The sequence below is a fragment of the Anopheles coluzzii genome, chromosome 3 (genome assembly GCF_943734685.1).
Source record: "Anopheles coluzzii chromosome 3, AcolN3, whole genome shotgun sequence".
NCBI lineage: Eukaryota > Metazoa > Arthropoda > Insecta > Diptera > Culicidae > Anopheles > Anopheles coluzzii.
Window position 1 is genome coordinate 3,429,992 of NC_064671.1, and position 17,426 is coordinate 3,447,417.

At 43.9% G+C, this 17,426-nt stretch overlaps 5 protein-coding genes across 5 annotated transcripts in view; all 5 read right to left on the minus strand.

Moving 5' to 3' along the window:
* Positions 1 to 563, minus strand: part of LOC120959936 (zinc finger protein 160-like) — a 2,957-nt gene extending 2,394 nt beyond the window's left edge. Inside the window, exons 1-2 of the mRNA XM_040383730.2 lie at positions 239 to 563; positions 38 to 171 (exon numbers count right to left, since the gene is read on the minus strand). Coding sequence (XP_040239664.2) covers positions 38 to 171; positions 239 to 367 — 263 coding nt within the window. The 5' untranslated portion in view covers positions 368 to 563. The remainder of the gene's footprint in view (positions 1 to 37; positions 172 to 238) is intronic.
* LOC120955281 (inactive selenide, water dikinase-like protein) overlaps positions 1 to 17,426 on the minus strand; it is a 125,159-nt gene that overhangs the window by 40,138 nt on the left and 67,595 nt on the right. The window lies entirely within an intron of this gene.
* On the minus strand, positions 657 to 2,292 carry LOC120959938 (zinc finger protein 879-like). The gene is made up of 3 exons (XM_040383732.2): positions 1,981 to 2,292; positions 1,785 to 1,918; positions 657 to 1,710 (listed from the first exon to the last, which is right to left on the minus strand). Exons 1-3 carry the CDS (start codon positions 2,107 to 2,109, stop codon positions 705 to 707), a joined length of 1,269 nt encoding a protein of 422 aa, XP_040239666.2. The 5' UTR covers positions 2,110 to 2,292; the 3' UTR covers positions 657 to 704.
* Positions 2,523 to 8,119, minus strand: LOC120959937 (zinc finger protein 208-like). The gene is made up of 8 exons (XM_049610667.1): positions 7,841 to 8,119; positions 7,647 to 7,780; positions 6,563 to 7,583; positions 5,930 to 6,063; positions 5,443 to 5,860; positions 4,080 to 4,244; positions 3,887 to 4,020; positions 2,523 to 3,824 (listed from the first exon to the last, which is right to left on the minus strand). Exons 1-8 carry the CDS (start codon positions 7,967 to 7,969, stop codon positions 2,663 to 2,665), a joined length of 3,297 nt encoding a protein of 1,098 aa, XP_049466624.1. The 5' UTR covers positions 7,970 to 8,119; the 3' UTR covers positions 2,523 to 2,662.
* LOC120959940 (zinc finger protein 660-like) lies at positions 4,805 to 6,461 on the minus strand. Its single transcript, XM_040383733.2, has 3 exons — positions 6,123 to 6,461; positions 5,930 to 6,063; positions 4,805 to 5,860 (listed from the first exon to the last, which is right to left on the minus strand). The coding sequence occupies exons 1-3, from the start codon at positions 6,249 to 6,251 to the stop codon at positions 4,867 to 4,869; spliced, it is 1,257 nt and encodes a 418-aa protein (XP_040239667.2). The 5' UTR covers positions 6,252 to 6,461; the 3' UTR covers positions 4,805 to 4,866.

Below are 17,426 nucleotides of genomic sequence, written 5' to 3' on the forward strand. Positions count from 1 at the left end.
GTCCACTACCGATAAGAAAGAAAAAGCGAACACTTACACGAGGCTGGATTCAATGTAAGTTCTAATGAGTTTGTCTGACTCGATACACTTTCGTCTCACTGATGCTGCCTTCACTAGCTCGGTGTAGCATTCTATACAGCAGTGTTGCGGTAACCCATCATCATCGCGCACCTGAAGGAAAAGATGCAAATGGTAGTAGTATCTTTGCTTTTGGTGGTAACTGGTTTCCGTGACATACCTCAAGGCCTGCTAGTTCGCATAGCAGATCAGCGACCGACGGCTGGTTGCACTGTTTATCAAAATTGTCCACCAAAACACACGCCGTTTCCGTCGTTGCACAAACACGACACAGAATGTTCTGATACATGGTGTGATTTGTTGATGGATAATATTGCAGAGAAAAGCTATTTTACAGTATTATTTTATTTTTAAGTCAATTCCTGAATGTGGCTGCAAATGTTCTTGCTATGCGCGATGCACCGATACGTTCGTTATTGTTGATGTTTCCCTTTGTGGGATGTTTGACAGTTCGAAAGTAATCTAAACGCGATATGCTCTAAAAAGCACCGAAAGGAACGGATTCGTTTTAACATGAAAAGACGGCAGTTGAACGGCTGGACCTCTTTCTTTCTTTAGCCCTTTCTTATTTGGTACAATTACATTGCCTGTCATCAAACGACAGTTACTTTTTATTTGATCGTGTTTTACTCGCTTCGGTCCTTTCTTGTAGTTGATCGGCCGTGCTTCCGCCTCAAATGTTTTTTGAGGGATTCTTTGTACCGATACTTGGAGCAACATATAGAGCAACTATATTGTTGAATTCCAGTATGACTAGCCATATGATTAGTCAGGCTGGATGCGCTCTTGACGCGCAACCCACACTGCTTACACGTGTACACACCTCTATGCCATTTCATGTGCCGATTGAGATACAAGACCAGCTTGAAACGATGTTCACATAAGCTGCAGGCGTAGGGTGCATCTTCAGAATGAAGCATCATGTGCGCCTTCAGGTACGAAGCAGAGTGAACGCTCGTACCGCACACATTGCACACGTACTTCTTCCTGGTCTCCGGATCTGTGTGCACATTTTGCTTATGAATGTTTAGATACTTCTGATTTGTGAATTTCTTTCCGCAAAGGTCGCAGGACAGTTGATGATCTTCATGGTTGGTTTCGTGAATAATACAGGCTGCCCGATTTCCAAACAGCTTGCCGCATACAGCGCACTGATAGCGTAATACGCGCATAGCCCTTTGATGGACTCGCATACCGCACGCCGTGGTGAACGTTTGATAGCATATGTTGCACTGGGCTGGTCTGTCCTCGTCGACTTTCATTGCGTTTGGCCGATGCACTGTCTCGCAATGTAGTTGCAGTTCAGTTTCAGTATCGAACAAATATTTGCAGCCACAGCAGCGGTGAGGTATGCCTTTATCTTCATATGGTACATTATCCTTCGGTGGAGTATCCTCAACTTCGTCATCTGTGCTATCGAAAAGGGAAATTTCACTGATGCCAAAGCTCTCCCAACCGTGGACGACATGGGCATGCGTTGACTCGTAATGATTCTGCAGTGTATCGGAATCGAAGAAATCCGTGCCACACTCACAGCAATGGTAGAATGGACTTTTCCCTAACGTTGCATTCTCTTGATCAGAGGAAGCAACTGACAATTTATCGAATTGTTTATCGTCGTATTGTTCATTGCTGTAATCAAAGAAAATGTTAAATTCCCTACACATTCGTTACTCTGCTTAGTTTTGAACAAAATGTATACTTACGAGTAGCCAGATTCAATGCATATCCGTAGTAATTTTTCTGATTCAATACATTTCCGTCTTACTGTTACAGCTTGAACGAGATCTTGTTGGCATTGTGTGCAGCAATGGTGAGGGAATTGATCATCTTCAGCGGCCTGGGGAGGAGATGCGAACGTTAATTTTGGATTTCAGTTTAACGTTTAACGTTGGCACTCACCGTAACATCCGCTAGTTCCAAAAGCATGTCAGCAACACTTTCATGTTGGCCGTGTTTATCGAAAATGTTGACCAAGATGCACGCGACATCGGAAGTGGAACAAACACGGCATTGGATGGTTGGTTGCATGCTGGACGATTTTGTTAACACAAAAATGTTCAATTAAGCTGATGAGCAGTGGTATCCATGTTGGGAGAATTGATGCTTGTAAAGAAATCGGTCTGATTTCGTAGGGAACTGCACGCAAATGTGGTAAAACGTTCGCCGCGAGTATGTTTGTTTACATTGCCAGTGACACATCCCAAGCAGCAAACTTTAGATTAAAATGAAATGCATCTAAATAGAGGTTTGTGTCTGTGCTTCATCGGATGCGATTTAATCGGACATGCTGTGAAACGGAATTTCGATTTACAAGGCGTTTATTTGGAGATCCCACGGAATTTTATGTGATCGAAACATGATCAATTCGGGAAATTATCGTTGTACTCTGCAGAATTGGACGCCAATTTCAGCAAACACCAATCATAAAAGCCTCTCAAGTATTGATTTTTGCTAACTGTATTGTAGTTTATTCAATTACTTGCCAATTGTTAGTACTGTATGGAGTAGGTGTGCTGCATATACAGTGTGTAGCTAGTAAAATTTGCCTTTATATTCTTCTTCCCAACAGACAGAAAGAAAACTACTTTCGCTTTCGTTTATGCACATTTCTCAAATGTTTCTCAAGGGCTTGTTTCAACCGAAACGCTGATGGGCATATACTGCAACTGTACTTCCTGGCTTCACCATGGCTGTTCATATGTTCGTTCAGCTCAGAGGGCCCTTTGCAAGTTAGGCCGCACTGCTGGCACGTGTAGATACCTTTATGTCTAGTCATGTGCCAGTTCAGATAGGCCACTATTTTGAACCGGGCCCCACACAAGTCACAGGAATATGGATGATCTTCAGAGTGTAGCTTCATGTGAACTTTAAGGTATGAAGTCGAAACCACCTTTGCACCACATATACTACATATGTATCGCTTTCGTGCGGCCTGATCGCCGTGCATCTTATTCTTGTGTATCTCATAGTACTTCATATTGGCGAATAGCTTCCCGCAAACATCGCACTTAAGTTTATGGTCTATATGCGTACTTTCATGCGCAAGACATTTGTGTTGTCTGGTGAACATCATGCCACAAGTTACGCACATATAGTTTAAGATGCTTCTAGCCTTTTGATGCTCCTTTAACAAACATGCGGTGGTAAATGTTTGATAACATACGTTGCACCGATTTGGGGTTGGTTCGTTGATTTCGATGGCATTAGGGGCGTGTACCTGTTTAGCATGGTAAAACAGATCAGTCTCAGTTCTGAATCGTGCTTTACAGGCGCAACATTCAAGTGTAGGATTGTTTTGATTGGCTTTGTTTTGCACATCCGATGGACAATTTAAGATGTCGTCTTTCGGCTCTGGTTCATCGTCAGTGCTATCGAATGGAGAGATTTCACTTAAGCCAATCGTCTCCCATCCATAGATCACATTAGCATGCTTTGAGTCGTAGTGTTCCTGCAGTGCATCTGCATCCAGTAACTCCAACGAACACTCACGGCATTGGTAGATTTGGTTATTCGAATTGGACAAGTTTTCGTATTGGCTACCTGACAGCATTGATCCTGTTGAACTATAGGTCACATTAGCATGCATTGCTTCGTAGTGTTTCTGCAGTGCATCTGAATCAAAGAAATCTAAGGAACACTCTCTGCAATGGTACATCGGATGCTTTTCCGAAACGAGATTTGAAGAATCAATGGACAAGTTATCGGATTGATTATCGAATGGATCATCGGTAAAACTGAAAGGGCTACCAACAATAATTAACGTATGCTTGTAAATTCTTCAGTAGTGCTTTAGTTTTGTGCTTACCAAGAATCAGGTTCATTCTTGATTCGAAAAAGTTTCTCTGATTCCAAGCATTTACGACGCAATGATACAGCCTGAACGACCTCTGTATGGCATCGCAAACAGCACTGTTGGGGAAATCCATCGTCGACCGTCACCTGAAATAGGAAATGATTAGATGTTGCTATTCATGCATTTATGCACACAACGCCTTTACCTTAATATCCGCTAGTTCGAAAAGAATATCGGCAACGCTGTCCTGTGCTCCATGTTTCTCAAAGATGTTCACCAACACACTTGTAGTTTCGGTGCACGCACAAACGCGGCATAGATAGTTTAGATACATGGTGAAATGGGATGAGAGCTGTTTAAATAAACTTATCTACAATCAATCTTAAACTACACTCATCCTATTTCAGAACGTTTTTTTCGGATCCTGAAAATGCATGCACACTGCGTTTGCCATGAAGGTTTGTTTGTTTACATCGAGATTGACAGATCGTCCTTGTGTTGTTTAGATGAGATTAAAATGTGCGCCCAGACATACCGATATAATTTCACGACGTGAAGCGCGAAAATCACCATGGCTGTAATATTTCACACCCAAATGTATGTATCCTTCATGGTGCGATGGCATTCAATGAAATACCAAATTTTCCACGCACCCACACTTGGTGTGAAAATATTTGTCGTAAAATGAATGGCTTTTCACCAACTTCTCATCCTATATGTTCAATTTTGGTTTCACGTTTCACGGCGCGACGCTATTTGGCGGTATGTAGGGGCGCATGGTAATGACAATAAATAAGAACTAATTACGGCCATACAGCGAAACAGATCGAAACGTTTAAAAACCGGAATGTAATCGTTATTGGAATTCTTAAGTGCTGCTTACTATGCGATGCGATTGTATGGATCAAATTGTGAATGAATTCAGTACAGTTTTTATCCAGATGCCACGATAGAAATACATACTCCACAATTGCATTTATTTTCACTTTCGCTCATTCGCTTTTGTGCACTTTGTTTAAGTGATTTATTAGGCCTGGCTTCTGGCAGAAAAACTTCGGACAGAAAGTGCAGCTATACTTTCTGCCTACGAAATGGGTTTTCATATGATCCTGAAGAAGGGAATAGCTCTGGCATGATAGACCGCATTGCTTGCACGGGTATAATTCTTTATGCTTTCTCAAGTGCCATTTGAGGTATCTCGCTACCTTGAAGCGTGCGCCACACAAGTTGCACGAATACGGATTCTCTTTAGAATGTAGCCGCATGTGAACCTTTAGGTAGGATGACGAAAGTACCTTCGCACCACATACATTGCAAATATACTTCTTCCTTGAGTTTGGATCTACGTGGACAATTTGCTCATGTCTGTATAAACTCTTGCTATTGTTAAATTCTTTCCCACAAGCGACACAATTTACTTTTCGGGCTGTGTGGTTTTTTTCGTGAGCATTGCATTGATTTAGTCTACCAAACATCACGCCACACACTGCACACTGATAGCGTACAAACCATCTACCCATTTGGTGTTCCCTCACCCTGAGTTTGCTGGCAAATGCACGATAACATACGTCGCATTGATGTGGTTTATCTTCGTCGAATTCTTCTGCATTACGCGCATGTACTGTCGAATGTTGATGCAACTGATCCACGGTTACGAACACAGCTTTACACCCACAGCATTTATATGGCGGATTGTTTTGTGGTGGAACGTTCAAGGGACGATACAAGATTTCACCTTTGGCCTCATGTTCATCGTCAGTGCTATCGAATAGGGAGATTTCACTGATACCAAAGCTCTGCCAACCATAGATCGTATTGGCATGCTTTGACTCGTAATGTTCCCGCAGTGTATCGGAATCGGAGAAGTCCGTCGCACACTCACAGCAATGATAGAATGGATTTTTATCGCTAGAATCATCCCCATCATCAGAAGGGGCAATTGAAGCATTATCGGCCTGAGTGTCATCATATGCATCATCCGCGTGACTGTAATGAAGATCAACATTAATAAATGGTCATTTGTCAGTGTGCTGCTATAGCAAAATGCATACTTACCAAGCATTTGGTTCAATCTTGATTCGAAAAAGCTGCTCCGTCTCAATGCATTTACGTCTCACTGATACAGCTTGAACGAGATCTGCATGGCATTGCATACAGCACTGTTGGGGAAATCCATCATCGACCGTCACCTGCAATAGGAAAAGATTCGATTAAAGTTCATATACATTTGTTGTTTAACAATACTTACCACCACGCTCGCAAGCTCGAGTAGGATATCGGCAACACTATGTTCAGCACCATGTTTCTCAAAGATGTCCATCAAAACACACGCAGCATCGGAGGTGGCACAAACACGACAGAGAAATTGTTGGAGCATAGTTGAGTGAAGATGGTATAATGAGGATGAAATATGATTAGGAAATTGGATATGTGGATGGATCCATTACTATACACTGCTTAAAACTAGATTTATTTTGTGTGAGCTCCGGACAAATGCAGAGCAGTGCGTTCGCAAGGATTGTTTGTTTACATCGAGATTGACAGATTTCCATGGGTGGCGGTTTAGATGAGTTTGAAATGTGTCAAAAATCTGACCGATTTAAATGCAGTCACACGGCGGTTGAGTTTGTAATTCTTTCCTGAGACTAATCGAGATTTCTGTTTTACAGAATGTACTGGAGTTTATTCTTTCTTTTTACTTACGTAATGAGAATGGACCATACGCAAGTGTTTGTTAAGATTCTTTTTGTTGTGAAATCCATTTCCACACAAAAAGCAGCAAAATGCCCTTGTACCGGTATGACGATTCATATGCTCCTGCAGTTCGGATGGACTCTTGTACGACGAATCGCATTGCTTGCACTTGTACAGTCCCTTGTGCATTGCCATGTGCCATTTCAAGTAGCGGACCAGCTTGAACCGGGCTCCACATAAGGTGCAGGTAAACGGTAGCTCCTTCGAGTGTAGCCTCATGTGGGATACAAGATACGCAGCGGAATGCACAGCTTTGCCGCACTCGCTGCAAATGTGCTTTTCCTGCGTTCGCAATGTGCACGGTTTGTCATGAAACCGTTGCATGTGTCTCCTCATCGATTGGGGGTTGGAGAAAATCTTCTCACAAGGTTCGCAGGTGAACTTGCCACGCATATGCTTAAATTCGTGCCGCGACAAATGAGCTTGCGTTCCGAAAAGCAGCCCACATGTGTAACATTGGTATCGCAGAAAATATACAGTATTTTGATGATTTTCTAGGGCAGCTGCACATGTAAACAATTTATAGCATACATTGCATTGCCACGCGTTGTCACCGTCCACTTGCAAAGCGTTGGAGGCATGTACGGTTTCCGAATGCTGTTGAAGGTCTGCGTCAGTATCGAATATCAGCATGCATCCGCAGCATCGGTACAGCTCCAGCAACTTGTTTGTCTGTAACGGCTCGGGCGCCTGTGGATAAGCGCCTGCATCTTCCTCTACTTCTTCGTCAGTGGTGTCGAACAGAGAGATTTCACTGAGTCCAAAGCTCTCCCAACCGTGAATTACTTTGGCATGCTTTGATTCGTAGTGTATTTTAAGGGCTTCGGAATCGCCGAAATCTATAGAGCATTCGCAGCAGCGGTACGTGAAATTCTCTTCGAGAGTAATATGCTCGTGCTTTGGCGATGCGATGGACAAGCTATCCGATTGATCATCGTACGGCTCGTCAATTACACTGCAACGTGAAAGAATATGAATTACTCATTCGTTGTAGATTTTGCACCCAAAATATGCTCACTTATAGCAAGATTCAACCGTAGCATGGAACAATTTCTCTGATTCAATACATTTCCGTCTCACGGTCACAGCTCGAACGAGATCGGTGTGACATTGTTTGCAGCAGCTTTGGGGGAACCCATCATCAACCGTCACCTGATGAAGGAATGAGAATCATAAAGTATTTGTACTGAAATGCTCACAGACAGGACTTACCTTGACTTCTGCCACTTCTAGCAGCATATCCGCAACGCACTCTGATGCATCTTCTTTCTCAAAAATGTCCAACAAATCGAGCGCAGTGTCAGTAGTGGCACAAACACGACAAAAGATGTTTGGTAACATCTTGCCAAGAGATGGAACGAATTTTCGATCGTCTTGAGGCACTGTTTGTATATGAATATGTTTGAAATACTTTTGTAAATGCAAATGAAATGTATAGCGACTATTTTGTTGTACGATTGCAACGCCCTGGTAAGTTTGTTTACATACAATTTTGACGGAAATCAGCTGGGGTTCGAATAGCATCTAAATTCGTTCCGCATTGAAACGTATCTAAAGGTCGGCTACAATCACAGGGTTGTTCAGAAGAAATCGTAGTAGTCTTTGCGTTTGTGACCTTATAAATTTGTTTTGTACCAAGTTAGCATACGGAGCAAATGTTTTAAAAGAAACAAAAGCTGTTTAAATCGTTTGAATATTAATCAGAAATCAAAAGAACAGTGGAGTTATCGTACTATGATCCTACTGACGTAAAGCGAATCAAGCTGGACCGGTTTAATTCCTCTTTATAATTCAAGAACATTGGCGTAATTAGTACGTACCTTGCATATGTAATGTATTGGCGGATGGCGGCGCCACATATGTATCCACAATATGTATCCGGACGACCGGTTCCGGATAATTCAGCTGTAGATCAAGACCGCGAAACGTTTGTACATGTGGTAAGATGGTAAGTACCTTTTTATTGCATTAGAATTAGTACAAATGCTCAATGAATAATTATAAAAAAAACAATAACCAAAATAATCCGGAAGATACTGCTGCTATAACATTGTTTTGGGGCAACTTTGGGCTTTTGTTACATGCTAGTGGTAGTTTTTCTTAGAGCGGCAGCTGGTCCCGGCTCGTGACCGGCTCGTTTCCACTACAAAACCCTCTTTGCGGGTGTTAGTTTTTCTTGATTTGATACCAATCTCGGAAGATTCATTAAAGGGTCCTAAGATGCTGTATCTGACACCCGCATATTGGACGCCCTGTTAGTTTTCTTCGCATTTTTCTTCGGTTCTTCCTAACTCCCTTTCTGAGGACAAGCTGCGAACACACACACACGTACCTACTGACCCTACCGTCCATGATACGGGAGGCCAGGATGCACCATGCTGATTAAGCAATCTTTCCATTCGAATGCCTTACACTGTCGTGCCCGTTTGCTTGCATGGATGCTGGCAAGAATCGCAGTTGCTCCCCGATGATGCAGGGATGACAAGATGCTGGCCCCTTGCGGTGACAGAACCTTCCGGAACAGATGGTTTAATTTATGCGCCACCTAAGAGCAGAATTGAGCGCTCTGCCAATACCCCTGGAGGCTGTGGGCGTTCGTATCCTGCAGGATGTGTTTGGGCTCGTGCTGCGTTTGTTTGTCTCGCATACAACCTGCCCCGGGAGGCTTGGCTGTGGGCTTCGCTGGTGGTTTTGGTATATGTATTTTTTTTGCTAGCCTTATTTGCAACGATGACTTAATTCTGAGAAATATCCTTTTTATTCCAGGACCTGAATGAGGGCAAACATTTTGTAATGATGTGCCCTTAGCTATTCTAATGGGTGATCGAACCACAAGCGTGTAAACATTGAGCGCGGTGCAACAATTACACCACCCATAAACCTGGCAGTCTGGGCAGTTTTCCTTTGAGTTCCCGAGAAGGAGTGATCGTGGACGTGGGACAGATGCGCCTTTCATTATCATCTTCAATTACAACAGATCTTAGATCTATAGAGGGAGAACGATGTTTAGAATAAAGCTAAGATGGTCAGTCTGGAAGGGCGATGCTGTTTCTAAATGATGTCAAGATGCACGTGTCCATGCAGGTGGGCCTGGTGGGCCTGTTGCTAGAGGATAGTGTGCTTTCTGCAAAACAGATGTTCTAGATGGTTATTATCGAAATTTAAAGATACCTGGAAAAGGTAGACATGTTACTGTATAGAAATGGCACGTGGTACAGACGTACTGTCGATCTTACTCTGTAAGGGTGTCTGTTAATGACACTTGATAGATTTAAATCAATATTATTAATTACTTAACTATTTGTTATATTTAAATCGATTATTGGTGTATTAAAAAGCTATACAAAGTTTATGTTGCTTCACAGCATAACTCTCAGTAAAAGTCATGGACATTTATAGGCCATAAACAGGACTTTGGCTGAATTTGATCGGCTTAAACGTTTCTTCATTCGGCTACAACTTTGAATGGGTATGCTGAAGTAGTCAGGGTCTTTGTACTCAGAAACAGAATCCTGCAATATGTTCGTTTGATGAGGTCTGAAGTCTCTGAAGGAGCGGTTTAATTTGAAAAATTTCGAAAACTTCGTGAAGCTGCAAATCTCTTCTACCATTATTGTGTCATCAATGGGGAAGATTTTATTGCAAAGGTATTAAACACAATCCACAGATAGCGTCAGCAAACATCCCATCCCGCAGCTTATTATCGGTGTGTTTTCTAAAATTTATTAACCATCGCAAAACAGACAAAAGGAACGATTTTCATTCGGAGTTTCTATGCTGCCGGCATGTTGTCCGGTGTTGTTTGCGAACCTCTACGATTGTTCTTTTTTTCTGCCATACACGAGTGGAGTTTGCACGGTGCTTTCTTTCCCATTGAGAAAATGAAGCACACAAAAGAGCCTGTTTAGTTGGGCAACACTGTTGCTTTCACTGCGCACGCCAGCAAACCCCGGTGCGTGTCCATGCGCGTCCTGGGTGCGTCATGTTCATGTTTCGAATGGAGATATGAAGGGTAATTAAGATTGATGGGTTTATAAGAGACTTCCATTTGGACGAGAACGATGTTTTGTGCAAGAAGACCCAAGACGAGGCGATAGAATCGTCACTTCTTAGAATGATCTCACACACACACATGGCTGGCTACCGGCTTGAGGTCCGTCGTGCCCGTTGTCTTCTATCTACAATGATTATTTGTGTCTTTTATTTTGATTTTTCTCCTTGTGTGGTTCTGCACAAACACGGCAGGTGGTAACTACAACAAGGGTGACCTATGGTGGTTTTGGTACGATATTGGACTCTAAGGAACCCCGGGTTAAGATTGTGAGGTCACCTGGGTTTGTATCCTTCCCGTGCTTGGGTGTAGCCCTCAGTAGAGCTGAATTGAGCTGATGTAGAGTAATAAACCATGATTGGAATCATGCCTGGAGACGGTTTTGCTATTTGCAGCGATGTTATTGCCTAATAATTTATCCAACCGCTCGACCCAAACCGATGAGCCAGAGTAGATAATGTAATGCATTTTCGGTAAGGATTTCTGGAAGCCTTTTGTGCGTTATCTTGTACGGAGCAATAGAAATAGGAAAAAGAATAAATTAATCAAAAAATGAAGTGGATGGCTTTGTGAAGCTCTTGAATTGATGGTACAATAATTCGAAAGAGTTTCTGTGAGTGTTTTTTCTTTATACAGCACGGTTTCAGTAGAGTTATTGGTAGGAGGTAAAGTCAGAACCAGCATACGGTATTAAGCCATCATCTGGTGTAGGTAAAGTGGTAGGAGGTAAAATCAGAACCAACATACGGGATTAAGCCATCATATGTTGCATAATGGCGTACAACAAGTAAAGAAAAAGCAAAGCCCAATAAAATACAAACTATATCACACGAACGAATGCCCCGTAAGGGTAACGAAACGAAAGCCATCCCTACCGGCCCTGGTTCGTTGTTTAGCCGGTGCGGTTTGAACAAAAGGTGGAAATTAATTTGTTGTTGGGCGGATAATTTTCAGTCCCAGTTTTACGACTCGTCAAACAACAAAGGCGAATGATGCGGTTGCCTTGCGAGTGAACATCTCACCCGGGTCCATTGGACAAACTGGGGAAGTGGTGAAGAAAAATTAGTTCGCTCCGGTTTGGTGCTCGCTCCGTGCAACTGGAACAGATGCTGCAACTGTCCAACAAAAGCTAACAAAAGCAGCATGCCAACGCCTCCACCGCCGCCGACGTTGTTTAGCCAAGCCAAATACAAAGCGTTTGCGGGATGGTCGGGCTGATGAGACGGGGAACTTGCTGTAGGCAAACGTAGGAAATCCTTGCTGTAGCTGTTGGTGGTGGTTGTCCGACTTTTTGATCGGCTCAGGTGCAGGCTCATCTTCTCAGAACGCGCGCCCGATTGCGCTTGGCACGAATAAAGAAGCGAAATTTATGACATCCCCTGCATGCTCTCGATCAAGTGTAGCCCGGGAGCAACAAAGAGCTGTGTTGCCGATCGGCATATCCCTTGTCCGCTTGAACAAAGCAAAGGGAGCGAAAAGCCCCGCGCATTGGCGGGCGTAAGCGCGTGGTGAGTGTTTTATTGCTTTCACACCATGCGGTAGTAGTGGATGGATGTGTGCTGGGGCATTGGGATTTGGAAGGAATCGGTGTCCTCCATGGCAAGCACCGAACCCTGACCCATTTGTTTTACAAGCTGCTAATCAACCCTCCGAAACAAGCGCGTGAACCTTTTGTACTACGGCTATAGAAAACACCTTCCAGCGTCAGCGTTGAGAAGTGATTTCACCTGCCTGCCCGGTCGCTATTGAACAGTCTGCGCTGTGAAGAATGTCCTTTTCTACTTCCCGCTTTTTCTAGCAGCTTGTAAAAATGTAATAATATATAAAATTGTACTCCAATTAATTCCAGAACCCGGAGGGTTAGGAATAATTAATTTAGCCATTTGTTTCGGAGAAAATACCTTCTCTCCGCGTGATGCCATAATACGCCAGTCAATTTTCGGCTTTATCACCATCATTTCGCGATTATGAACACGGCTTCATGGAAACCCACGCTGATCTTATCTTCATGGCACACAGTAAACGAGGCAGTTAGCATAAGCTTGAGGTAGTCGCAGCAACAGTGCGTTTTGCATAGTAATGAAAACGAGGGACGGTTGGCCGATTTTCCACCCCTTTTTTAAGGAAGGGAATGGTAGAAATGAGTTTATGACAAAGATGAGTTTACTGATGATGTCTTACTTCCTGAAAAAGTTCCATGAGATTTTTGATAGCAAAATATGGTAAAAAATCTCGGGAAAAGAACCATTGCCCAGGCACACGGACAGAATTCTAGGTGGCTGCGAAGAGCAGCTATGTACATAATCTGTCACCCCAAAGTGCGGCACCGTTCGCTTTTGGGTGGGTTTCGACAATTCAATTTGCATGTTGGGCGTAATAGCATTTACCCAAGCATTTATTTTCGCAGCAAGCACAGTCCAAGAGCCGCGGAACTTAACGGCGCGGACGGTGCCAGGTGGCCCGCGGGGTAGGAGGGACGGTGCTTTGATTTACTGAAATTTGCAACTCATTTAGGCGGGGATACGCTTCACTTCAAAGAGCTTGTCAGTGATGATAGGCATCGCTTATAAAGCGCCCGAAATTGCTGCTGAAGGGAGCGTGGCCACTGCCTTCTATACCACCCCAAGGGGTTGAAGGGATATCGTTCGCGAAAGGCCACACAAGTCAATTGAGTTTGAGAATCAACTTTGTAAATGTGTGTGTGTGAGGGGTTTTTCTTTGCTCGTTTGCCAGCGGGCAAGTATTCGGTAGAATAACGGGAGTGGTCTTGATCGGTATCCGGCACCACCGGAAAGGAAAGGCTACCAAGCCATGCGCCAGCGACGTTCTGTTGCCCCTTCGAAGGAAGTGGTGTCGCGTGAGCGGTTGGTTTGCTTCCTTCGCCTTTTATCGCACGGTTCGGTTGGACGGGGTGTGCGGGCGGATAAGCGCTGTAAAAGAACCTTCCGGTGGATGTGGCTGGAGCTGGTGTAGCTGGTTGCTGGACATTTGCATTTTCAATGTTTTGGCCCGTGTGCTTCTTGCTGCAAGCGAGTGAGATCAAACCATGCTTGTACGGAGCACTGGTGTACGCGCTGGTAAGTTTATTGGAGAGGCAAACGGATGGTTTATTGTGCCGCTCGACAGTAAACAATTGTAAAAACCCATTTATTATACCATCGATTGCTAGGATCCCGTCCGTGTACCGTTCGGCCGAGTCCACCCGCTCGAACCGGGGCCGTAATCTGGTATTCCTCTCAATCCTAAACTATAATGACTTTCCACGGGTGAACCTCGAGACCCACGGTCGAGGGCCGGGTTCGGGTTTTACTGGAGCTGGCGTACGACAGGGCCAATAAAACACGAATCTATCATAACTTCTGCATTTGTAATATCGCTCTGCTGCAGGAAAGGAAAGCTTCTTGCAATCGAACATTGTTTCTATTTTTTATTTCAACTGCGCTCGGAACCTACGGCCTCCGCCTCCGGAATTTGGTAAAGTCGGTAGTTTCGGCTCTAAAACGATAAAATTTCCCAATGCGACGAGTGCTGCACGTCCTTTGCGAGCCACACTTTGAGCAATCGGGGAAAGGAAACCGTTTCTGAAAGGTTTTTGGGTAATCGAGCTCCAGAATAGAGGTGATAGAATGTCGGTGAACGGAAAAATGACTTCAATGTTTAGTTTAGCTCCCGAGCGATCACACTAAGGGAGGTTGAATATTGAATTCGGTGTGTGATTTTTTTCCCCTCACTGCTGTACGAAACATTTTTTTTACCTCCGTTGGTGCTGGTTGGTACTTTTTCCATCCTTTTTTTTCGGTATGCCGTATTTTGGGCTAGAGCAGGCTTGTAATTTTTAATTGGCTGTTTCTTAAAAGGCAAGTGGATTGGTCCTATAAAACCTCCGAATGTGAACCGTCGGTTTGGCACAGTGATGCTTAGCTGCAGGCCGGTAATAAATGGATAGCAGTTTTTTTATTGGAGCTACTGGAAAAGACAATTCCGATACGCCCATACCTAGAGGGCTGGGTTCAACTGGGTGCATTTTTTGTTCTCCTGTTTAACTCTTTTGGTGTTATGTTTAAGAATTGATTTTTAAGGACATCTAGTTTAGTTTTGTAGAAAGGGGACGAAGCAACAAGATGCAATAAAAAGATCCAATTAGCTTGTTTTTAATGGTATGTGATGTTACAGAATTCAACAGAACGATATTCGAGCTCGAAGAACCTCAAAACATAGCGATGTGTTTCTTATAAATTAGAAGTTAAATAGAAACAAAATTATAAAGTGAATGGGATCATTCATTCATTTACACTCTTAAGCTCAATGGTTAAAACATTGAACAAAACAGATAACAAAAGAAGGTAAACCATTACACCACGATCGCCTCCCAGTGATTGCACCATGCCGGGCAGACCAAAAGTGTCACTCGATGGCGTCGCAAAGGCAAGGGAGTTGTGCAAAAAATTGATTTCTCCGAACACTACGGTGTACGTATCGGTACGAACGGCAGGAACCAGCACAGAAACTACCTGTCGCTTAAACTTCGCTGAACTCATCCCAACGAAGAAGGGTGTTGCAGGAATGTTGATTTGCAATCGTTGCTACCCAATAGGCTGCTTTAGGTGGAAAACAAACCGGAAAATGAGACTGAAACAATGCAAACCACTGACGATCAACCTGAGGTAAACCAAAAGTTTCACTATTCCTGAACCTTTCGGAGACCACAGGCGTAGTCCCTGGGTGGGTGTATTCTGCTTCTCGGCACGCACTGTCCCGGGTGCCCATAAGTAGTCTAAAAACACGTCACAAACGCTACCAGTATGAGAGCTCCCGCTATGATTCTACGAAATTATCTTAAAAAACGCCAACAAATATCCTTACCGAATGCAGAAAGAATGCAGAAGAAAGAGTCTGGGACTGGGGAACGGGAGTGCAACAAAACGGAGCAGCGGGATGCTGTAAGCAGCAGGGAGAGCAACAGTGCCACGACCACCAGGTTTGGTTAGCAACGCCATGCAGGATATCAGGGACCTTATCGGGGGTCAGTCCTCTGGTTGGCGATAGTCGAGCTGTCACAACAATGGCGTCACGGTGTGTTGCTTACTGCTGAGCTGCCCGCAGCCTCCGCAGCACTGTCCAGTAGTGACGCGCCGTGAAATGAGGCTCGTCCTCTCTGTTACCCCTGGCAACCAGACAACCAGGGTCATTGTTGGCAAGAGTGATTTGAAAGTGATTTTCCAAAATTAGGAACGAAATTGATCGTTCGTGCTACGGGCCTGCGGAGCGTTTGTTTGGTATCTCTATCAATGTTTCAGTAATTATTCGGATCGCGCTTCTACTGGCTCGTTAGCAGGAAGGTCAAGACCACACACACATAACTGACATTCAACCGCCCGAGGTGGTTGAGTCTGCTTGCTCGAGGCCATGCGTATCCTGGAAGTTAGTCAAACTGTTTTGTGACCTTGTCCAGTGATGATCATTTTTTGTGTGTGTGACATTGGACACGGATATGCAGCAGATATGTTGCTAATGTGTCAAACTTTGTGAGGATACACTCTTTGGGGAATCTGCGGAATCTGTCTGGCTGAAAGTTGATAGAGATACCAGATCTGCTAAACGACACTTAAAGTTGGGCGGCGCATAACGGCCGTTTTGGACTGGGATCTGGGAAGAGGTCACCCATACAAATGACCCGAACAGCCCGGTAAAGAACCGGTAAGGGAAACATTTTAATTTAATGTAGTCGTAAAATTAAATCCTTTCTTTCTTCTTCTGTACCGGAGCCGGCGCAAAACAAAAACGAATCTAAAACGGACATAAATTCTCGCCACACCAAACATGATACTTACCACCGACATCGGTCTGGATTTGGGTGTTTGCTTGCCCGTGCGCCGTTGCCCGTTAGGTCGCTTGTTTTATTAGGTTCTGTCGACACCTTCTTCAACCTGGGACATCACATTTGCATCATCGCACCACTCCCGGAGGCTGACGGTTGAAGAAAAGCTACGCTGTAGGTCTGCGGCGGAACCGCCGCGGCACACAATAAAAGTCTTAATTTGTCGAGCTCTGCCGGTCGGTGTGGATCGTTTCGGGAGGCTGTGTGTTCTTTCTGGAGTTCCTGGAAAATCCGGAGCATAACGTTTGCGTAATGCAAATGTGGTTAACCTGACCAAGCGGTGTCCACATTGGTGGTCGAACAGTGTTAAGCGGCTCACGTGAAAACGATCTTAAAGCAGCGCAAAGCAACCATTAGCAATTTAGGGTAATTTTTTTTTGGGACAGTAGGATTTAGCAGACAAGTGTGAATGTCTCCTTGGAGAGGATACGTGAGATAAAAACTAAATTATTAAAAACTAAATATTGCCATGATCTTTGATTTTTCCTACGATTGATGCGTTGTTGCTCGATTTATATGCAATGGCTTCTCGAATACAGCTACCATTAGTTAGAATTTATTCTATTGCAATAGCTTCCACATGTTTCCTGGATGTATTCGGTAGTTTTTCGAAAGGTAATTTACGATACCGATGGCGTGCTCCGTACATTTGAGTCGTTCGATAGAATATCGGATGATTGGAACCGAATGCAGGAGGGCTTTACGGGTATGTGCCGTGCGATTTAATAATCCCACAATCGAACCATCGGCTCAATCTCGAAAGAGCAGCCTCACTAAAACCTACAATAGTTAAACCAAGGCCATAGGTCACACGACCAGAGAAAATTTGTGTAATTAAAGCTAATTGCTTCGACGAACGAAAGCACCTA

What these genes read in the sequence shown, in the direction of transcription:
- LOC120959938 (XM_040383732.2), bottom strand. Translation starts at nt 2,109, where the DNA reads ATGCAACCAACCATCCAATGCCGTGTTTGTTCCACTTCCGATGTCGCG. An exon ending in TGGAACTAGCGGATGTTACG is followed by an intron (nt 1,919 to 1,980) that starts GTGAGTGCCAAC and finishes TCTCCTCCCCAG; the next exon opens with GCCGCTGAAGATGATCAATT. An exon ending in TGCATTGAATCTGGCTACTC is followed by an intron (nt 1,711 to 1,784) that starts GTAAGTATACAT and finishes CTTTGATTACAG; the next exon opens with CAATGAACAATACGACGATA.
- LOC120959940 (XM_040383733.2), bottom strand. Translation starts at nt 6,251, where the DNA reads ATGCTCCAACAATTTCTCTGTCGTGTTTGTGCCACCTCCGATGCTGCG. An exon ending in TCGAGCTTGCGAGCGTGGTG is followed by an intron (nt 6,064 to 6,122) that starts GTAAGTATTGTT and finishes TTCCTATTGCAG; the next exon opens with GTGACGGTCGATGATGGATT. An exon ending in AAGATTGAACCAAATGCTTG is followed by an intron (nt 5,861 to 5,929) that starts GTAAGTATGCAT and finishes TCTTCATTACAG; the next exon opens with TCACGCGGATGATGCATATG.
- LOC120959937 (XM_049610667.1), bottom strand. Translation starts at nt 7,969, where the DNA reads ATGTTACCAAACATCTTTTGTCGTGTTTGTGCCACTACTGACACTGCG. An exon ending in ATTACGTAAGTAAAAAGAAA is followed by an intron (nt 6,064 to 6,562) that starts GAATAAACTCCA and finishes TTCCTATTGCAG; the next exon opens with GTGACGGTCGATGATGGATT. An exon ending in AAGATTGAACCAAATGCTTG is followed by an intron (nt 5,861 to 5,929) that starts GTAAGTATGCAT and finishes TCTTCATTACAG; the next exon opens with TCACGCGGATGATGCATATG.